General features: G+C 43.8%; 1 protein-coding gene across 1 annotated transcript in view; it reads left to right on the top strand.

The window, feature by feature from the left end:
* The first annotated feature begins 2,450 nt into the window (after positions 1–2,450).
* The window catches only part of ADTRP (androgen dependent TFPI regulating protein), a 29,081-nt gene continuing 23,148 nt past the window's right edge, over positions 2,451–8,383 (top strand). Inside the window, exon 1 of the mRNA XM_015854591.2 lies at positions 2,451–3,110. Within this exon, the coding sequence (XP_015710077.1) occupies positions 2,958–3,110 (153 nt within the window). The 5' untranslated portion in view covers positions 2,451–2,957. The remainder of the gene's footprint in view (positions 3,111–8,383) is intronic.

Raw genomic sequence — 8,383 nt, 5'->3', positions numbered from 1 at the left:
ACCTTTTCTGTGTGGCTTCCTTGGCTTTAAGTCTTTCCCTCCCACCTGCCCTTAGAGGCATCCACCTGAGGGTAATTTCCTGCTTAGCCCCATTTTGACATCACTGGAGGCAACATTAGCAGAAAGCGAAACTTGCCAGTGTAAAGTGTAATAGGAAAGGCACCTCATCAATTTCTAGCCCAGGAGAAAGCAGGAATATTTATTTCTATCAGCAGAAGCAGCCTCCAAATCCCTGGATGCAGCTTTTTCTGTGTATTACCCCTTGCAGCCCATTTGAGAGCATCATAACATACACATCATGGAGGTGAGGGCTCATCACTCCCTTTTTCACTCTCACCACAGACAGGCTGGGAGCACTAATACATTCATGTAGTTCAGCTGCACACGTGAGCTCAGGTGTGGTACCAAGCAGATCCTGTTTGCTCTGCAGCAGTGCTAGATATGCCCACATCCTGATGTGCTCCTTCTTTCTTCTTCCTCTTCAATCCTTGCAAAAAAAGAAAAAAGAAAAAAAAAAATAAGTTTTGGGTTGAATTTTCTGTTCCACTGAACGTTGAATAGATGTTTATCCCAATGGAGAGAAGGCATAATGTACTGCTTTTCCAGTGTATTTCCTCCCTGCGTTGCACTGGCAGCACAAGAAGACTGTGAATCACGGTGTGTGAGACTTCAGACATACCTGGCACTCATCCTTTCTTTGTGATTTTTCTGCATCCAAACTACGTTCCTTATCTAGGCTGAAGGGTACGTATCCTGCTTCTTGTAGATGGGAAAACAAAGCAGATGGTCTCAGTCTGTGGGACAGGTGCCCACATCAAATAACTGTCACCATACTTGACACCTTCTCAGCCCTCCCGGCCACCATCTTCCAGAAAAGAAAAACATACCTTGCCATTTTGCATACATTTACATTTATTTGCATGAATTCAGGAACCTGCTGAGCAAAAGCAGACACCTTCCTGTTTTTAAAGTTGCACTGTAGCAAATCCATCAGAAAGACTGGTGTGAAGATAACTTGTTAAGTGCTGAATGCCACGTGCCTTTGATATGCAAATCAATAATAAAAAGGGCCCTTCCATGCCATACTCCTATTCTACTCCTGCCTTTTGTTGCAGGGACTAGTCTTAATATGTCTTAATGAGCTGCAGAGGAAGAAGCTCATGAATCATAAAATCATTCAGGTTGGAAAAGACTATTGAAATTATCATTAACCCACCCCCACCATGCTTGCTAACCTTATCCTTCAATGCCATACCCACACATTTCTTGGACATCTCCATGGACAGTGACTCCACCACCTCCCTGGGCAGCCTGTGCCACTGCATCACCACTCTTCTGAGAGTAATTTATTTCCTAGTATCCAGCCTGAGGGATGCAGATCGAGGCCTTTACATCTCATCCCGCACTGCCCCTCATCAGACTGTCTGTGAAGGCAACTGGACACTGTTTTCTGCTGGATTTCCTTGGAAAAGGCCACTTGGCCTCTCAGTGTCCAAAAACATATTCCTTGTATATATTTTTTTCTCTCCTTCAGCATCAAACAACCACAAAAACATCTACATCTCCGTCTTTCTAAATGAGTCAGAAATATCTCATTTGGGTTGGAATGTTTAGGGTATTAGGATGTGGGTATTCCAAACTAGGGGAGAGGTCAATTTAGTCTTACTGAAAGGGCTGTTTCCCAACATACATGCAAATTGCTGCTTGAGTTCATAGCAAATCAACCCACACAGAGCCTTAAGTCCAGTATCAGAGGGGAAAAATAAATCCAAGAGAAAAAACAGATCAACTCAAAACACAGCAGATTGCTCAATGCTCCATCTAGGACAAGTGGAAGTGCAAAAAGACATCATTTTATGTAATGTGCTTGGCCAAAGCCAAGCCCTGACTAAGGAAAGCCTTTGCAGTGTCAAGAGGAGCACCCCATTGCCACATCCTGCAGGGTTCAAGCATGGTAAAATACCCAGGTGGCAATTACTCTTGGCAGCACTGCGATTATAGGGGCCCAGATAGGAAGTGTTGGGTGTAATGTCCAGTGCTAATCAGGGTATTAGGGCAAGGCAGGCAGGAGGGGAGGGTAAAATGAGCATTTCCATGAGATCTTCACCCCGTGTCCATGGTGTGAGTGTCAGTTCTGCTCCCCTTTACCCCAGCTGGTCACACTGTGGGAGAGGTTGTCTGGGGGAGCAGCTGTGTGAGGAGCTCTGCACAGTGCTCTGGTGTTGTCACCCACACTCATGCCTCGTGTCTCCATCCCCACCGGGGTTTTGTTCATGAAGGACTCCAGCTGCACACAGCAGCGTGGAAGAGGCTGAGCCTTTTCCCATAAAAAATGTCAACACAGTGTTTTTCAACCCAGAGAACCTTTGCCTACTAATCCTCTCAACTTCCCTCCCACCTCCCCAGCCTATTAACAACTCAGTTTCTCTTTCACTGAGCACTGTGTTTCCCTTCGGCACAAGGGAAGGCAGTCCCAAAACCTGCTCAAAATGAATCAGAGCTGTGCCTATACCTGGAGCTACAAGCGAGCAGAACGGTGCCTGTTTTCACTCACTCCTTTGCACCACAGTCAGCTACACAAAATCGGTATCAAAGCTCCCCTCCAGACTTCTTCATTTAAAAAAAAACAAACAACAAACCAACCACCAAAAAACTTATGTAACTCTGCAACTAATCTATGCTAATCTTGTGCAAGGCATTTAAATCCAGGGAGTAAGCCTATTCTTCCTCTCGCCCCGTCCCCCTCCAGCCTCTCTTTGCAGGAAAAAGGGGAAAAACAGAAGCAAGGTTCACAGCATCGTGAATATTCCTACCAACGTGATAAAGTGGCACACAGAGGCCTGAGTCTGCTCAGAGGCAACAATCCCTCCCTTCCTGCTGCCTCCCATGCACAGCCACTGAGGGCCTTAAAAGAAAAGCTGCTTTCAGACCGATTACCACTTGCTTTTTGCTAAAGCATGGAAATCTCTACTCTCGCAGCGTACCATTGCCTTGTTCTTGCCTGGTATTTTTTTGTCCTCTATTCGCTCGCACATCTAAGAACAGAAGAACGGCCATCTGAAGTGTTCCTTTACGGTGGGCAGTGGAAATATTTGACAGTCCTCAATCTGGTAAGCAAATTGTGTTGTACAGTGATACCAATATGTCTATTTGTTTGTCTGCCGTCTGTGCCTCAAGACATATGCAGCTGGTGGATTTGCTGCTGTTAAACTGCTTCCTTTAACGGTTTATAGCCCAAAGGGAGCTCAGTGGGTGCCTGTGCTTGTGCAGTGAAATGTAGTCACAGGTTTTATGCAGAAAGAGCATTGGTTGGCAAGCTGCTTGGCTTCCGAAAAGTGAGCACTCCACAGCAAGCTGCCTCTTTGTGAAAGATGAGCTACCAGAGAGAAGCAGGGCATAAGGTAGAGTGTGTCCAGCAGAACTGATGCATGCAATCTAACCCTTAACTACTAGTTAAGCAACAGCAATGCACGTTATCACGCTGCTTGCAATTTGACTTCCACTCTTTAATATGTTGCATCTCCTTTAAATTCGAGCAAGGGTGAAACAAAGCATGGCATATTGTTAATTTAAGCGTTCAGACTTTGAAAATCAGTTCAGAACATAAGGGGAAGAAATTCCAGCCTACGGAGAGATGCTTGTGACATTATTACATGTGTTTTAATAGTGCTGTCAACTGTTTGCTGCATTTCCTAAAATTACGCTGAAAAATGTAGACCATAATACGTTCTGGTTCTGCTATTATGCTGACATTATATGAAGCAGACATAAATGAGAGCGCATGAGATATTCTGAGGTTGAGCACTTGTTCACAGTCCAAGAGGTTCATCAATGACTCGTGGTGATGGCAGCAGCGGGGTGGAAAAGCTGAGCAGAGGGAGAGAGTTCCTGCAGGTGACAGATTTCAGCTAACCTGAAGGTGACCGAGGGGATGGAGGTCCCTTTGGTCTTTTGTTTGCTCTATGTGACAGTCAGAGTTAAGTATCAGTTGGAAGCCTGGCACTGGATGTATTTGTCTTTAATTTTACTCTTCAGAAGGAGACACCTCGCTGCAGTGTTCATTGGAAGCCTAAGGCGTCCCCAGCTTCAAGCAGGGCTTTTGATCACCCTCAGGGATTTGGGAAATACAGGTCCCTTCCAGCCTCACTCTTTCTGTTATTCAAGGAAATATTTGCAACCAAGTTAATGGCACACAGAGTGGCTGATACCAGCCTGGGCATCAAGGAGCAGTCAGTTGCAAGCTCCAAATGGAAGGATGGGGGTGTGTGTATTGCTTCGGTCAGGATGACACATGAGTGGTTTGCTCCTATCTTCATATCAGTACACTTAGACTTTTGGTGAAATTTTCAGTGTATTTTATTTTATTTTATTTTATTTTATTTTATTTTATTTTATTTTATTTTATTTTATTCTAAAATGCCATCAATCAAATGGCCAGGATTCAACTACCTTATGGATATTCAATATTTCATGCTGGGACATCTGTCAGTAGCCTAAAACATCTATAGTTGAGTTGTGGACAAGCGTCTCCCTGTGTGCCCAGCTCCTCTCCTTTGTGTTTTTTTGGATTAAAGCTGTTCCCATTAAAGCACCAGCCATGCCTTCAGTCAAAGCAGCACCTCCATCCTGCACCCCCAGGCACAGTTATATTGAGATCTACCACCCTGTATGCCACAAACCCCTAAAGCATTAAATTTAGAAGAGAAAACAAGCGCCCCCCTTGCAGCATTTTGGGAAGCAGAAATATCCATTGGAATGGGTATTTGGGTTCCCTTGAACTTAGTATCCAGTGGCTGATCAGGGAAAGGCTACATGCACAAAGACAAGACTGTGTGTAGGTACAAAATGATCTTTCCGCAGTTCTGCCCTCTCAGCTTCCAGCTTCCAGTGGCATCCAGACTTACCCAGCCAAGAAGGTAAACCTAAGCTGAGATAGCCAGTACTTATTCAAAGCCTACTTCTCATCTCTATAAACAAAAATCATACCTGTTTATACCTCTCGTTCCTTCCATGTCCCGTGACAATGAGTTCCACAATACGATGCCTTGTGTGAAAGAGCGATTCATTTTGACAGAGCTTTTCATTTTCACCATGAATTGGGCGCCCGTTTACTGCTATGTTACAATTTGATTGTCTGTCCTTGTTCACTTTCTCTTTGCTACCCATTACAGACCTCTACGAGATTTCCTCCCCTGGTTATTCTTTTCTTCAAGCTGAAAGTCTCGGCTTCTTTCATCTGTCTTCATAAAGGGCCACTTCTTTCATTAAAACTTCCTTGTTGCCTTTCTCCTTATGCTTTCTAGTTCAGGAAGGGGTAAGTAGAACAGTGGTTGAGCTCTGAGAACATCACACGTATACGTACGGTGTAAAGGTGTTTCCCAGTCTGTTTCTTAAACTTTCTGTTTCTTTTTTCTGATGACCATTGAGCAAGGAGCCAGCAGTGTGAGGCAGCTGTCTGCATTGAGCCCCAGATTTCTTCCCTGAAGGGCCATAGCTAATTTAGAGCCCACCATTTCAAGACATATAACTAAAGATGCTTTTTATCCTGAAATGCTCTGCACTGCATTTACCCACACACTGATTTCTGCCTTTCTATTTGATCTAGCAGTGTCCTGAGATTCTTTGGCAATTTCACAGTCAGGCTTAGCTTTGACAGGAAAAAAATAATAATACTAGAAAAAGACTTATGAAGCTTTACCACCTCCATATTCACTCCCTTCCCCAGCTCATTTATGAATCTGCTGAGCGGCTCCGGTCCCATTAAATCTCTGTGAGTGGGGACCCTTGCTCCACTTCTTCAGTCTTTCATCTCCAGTCTTTAACCACGGATTGATCTGGTACCAACTCTACGAGGGAGCTGTCAGCCAGCAGGGAGGTGGTGATGGGCAGCAAAATTCCTCTTCTGTGGTAGGCAGCCCTTCTGCCTCAGAGAAGCTGCCTGACACCCCAACTCTGCTACATGGGATAGAGCCCACCTCTAAGGTACACGTCCCCAGCATCGCATTTCCTTGTAAAAAATCAGTGGTTACCCAGATGACTCCTTCCCTATGCCAATGCCCACAAACAGCCACTGTGCTGTGCTCCTGCACAGCTGGGAATAGGCCCAGGAGTGCCTCAGGGTGCCAGGAAGCACAGTGCCATGGAAGAGTTGAGAGGCTCCCAGCACACTGTGTTGATGCAGAGGAGCTGCCATGTTAAGCTGTGCCCTTGAAGCTTTCCCCAGAGCCATGCAGAGCTCTGGTTCAGCTCTTCTACCTCTTTCCTGCCAGGCCATGATTGCCTGGATTCTGGCATCATTCGGAAACTTTCCCAAACAATCCCTCCTACCAGTTTGGAATTGCACTTTAAAAAGGCACTAAATTCAATCCAGCAGAAAGCTGCTGTGGCCAGCTTGCTCTGATCTGCTATGGAAATATGTGGAAACATGATGATTTCCAGGAGATGGGAATGCAGTTTGACTCCCAGCTCTGCTGGAGGGATGCTGGAGGAATTTCTTCTAGATACGGTCCTCTTCGAGCACTGTGTACAATGCAGACACGTGGTGCTCCCAGGAGAGCTGCAGCTCTCACGTTCCTTTGCTTTCACTTATCCATCTAGTGATCATAGCAATGAAAACTGAGAAAGGGAACAATATATTTTTTTTTTTTTTGTAGAAATAAAATAAAAAGGAAAGTGGGTTTTGCACTAAAGGAGTTAATTGGCTGACTAGTGAACAAGCAGAAATATTAGATAAAAGCAGTTCTGTATTTATTTGTCTGTGATACAAAAGAACACAAACAGAATCATTCACTGCCTGAAATAGATGAGCTCATGAAAGTCTGCTCTCTGCCATAAATCTATTCATAAATCACTGAACAATGAGCACACTGCACCTTGAAAAACCATTAATTGCATTCCTGCTCCATTTTAGTCCTTACATTTTTGCCTCTTATCACTGAAACATTTTCACTTCTTCTAGAAGCTTTTTTTACATATTTCCAAATAGACCTTGCATTTAGTGCACCTATTTTTCAGATATATGAAGGCACATGTGTCTGCACTAAATGTTGACTGTAACATCTAATGGGTTAAACAGAAACACTCCTTTGATCAGTGAAGTGGATAGAAAAATGGAAAATGGATCTGGCAAATGAAGGGTTTCCACAGCACCTAACACCATGGAGTTGCATAGGGTCTGCAAAAGGAAGCAACATCTCTCCAAAAGGGATTGTCATATCCATATTCTTCCCCTTGGGTTAGTTGTTATCGTTATAACAACTTATATATATCGTTAAGTTAGCTGAATGCTTCTGATCTTTGGGAAATTCACAGGACATCTGGAATAATTTCATGTCTTCATGTCTTTTTTAAAATTATTTTTATTTTTTAAATCTCAACATTTTCCCAATGTTTCTCAACACTCATGGAACTGTTTGAGCTGGCAGGGACCTTTAAAGGTCATCTAGTCCATTAGTGAAGGGCTACTAGATCTGGATACACATTTTTCTTTCAGTAATAAGTCCACTTTAATAAGACACTGCAAGCTGGGAGCTCTGATTTAAGTCACTGTTGGCCCATCCTATCAGAGGGATGGTTTTTGCTAGGTTCAGTTTTCTGCTCTGGAAATTATTTGTATGTCTTTCCATTGCTTCTGAAAATACAGGGTGATCACAAAGTGACTGAAAACTCTTTGAATTCACCCTGATGGACGTGGGTCGAGGTATAAGCAGTACATAAAATGAGCTGCTGAGACAGAATTTAGACTTCTCCAGGAGATGCTCTTAGTGCTCAGCTAGAGAAATGGATCGGGTTACACATTTGGATGAGTACTTTCCATTCAGAAGATAACATTCTTCTCCCCTAAATAAGAGAGAATATTTAACAGACTGACATGGCTGTTTTGGAACTCTCTGTTTCTTTTCAGATATGTTTATTTTAATTAATTTTGAAGGTTCATGGGGAGGGTGAAGCCTCTCTCTGTCCCATGACTAATATAAGGCTGAACATGAACAAGATAATAATAGCCCTATCCTCTGGGAACCATGCCTTTCCCTAACAGCTTTATTGGTCGTTAGTCACTATGTGTCACCAGATTGTCACCACCCTCATACTCATTTTTCAGGCTTTTTACAGAAAGTTACTGCTGGCTCTACAGGGTGTAACAAGAGCTTCTGTTTATTACCAGGCTTTTCTTAGCTCCTCGAGGATTTGGTTTTGGTGTCCTGGTGAAGCCAAGCACATGGACATGTGTTTGGGTTGTGCATGTGTGTAGCTTTAAACAAACTACACCCTGGCATATACTTCTATGAACCAGAACCATGACTTGGAGGGCTGAATCCCCAAGTGGATTCAAATTCATGCCCAGAGAAGCTGTGGATGCTCCTTCCCTGGAGGCATTTAAGGC

Source organism: Coturnix japonica, chromosome 2 (genome assembly GCF_001577835.2).
Source record: "Coturnix japonica isolate 7356 chromosome 2, Coturnix japonica 2.1, whole genome shotgun sequence".
NCBI classification, from domain to species: domain Eukaryota; kingdom Metazoa; phylum Chordata; class Aves; order Galliformes; family Phasianidae; genus Coturnix; species Coturnix japonica.
This window is presented reverse-complemented; position numbering and strand designations above follow the sequence as displayed.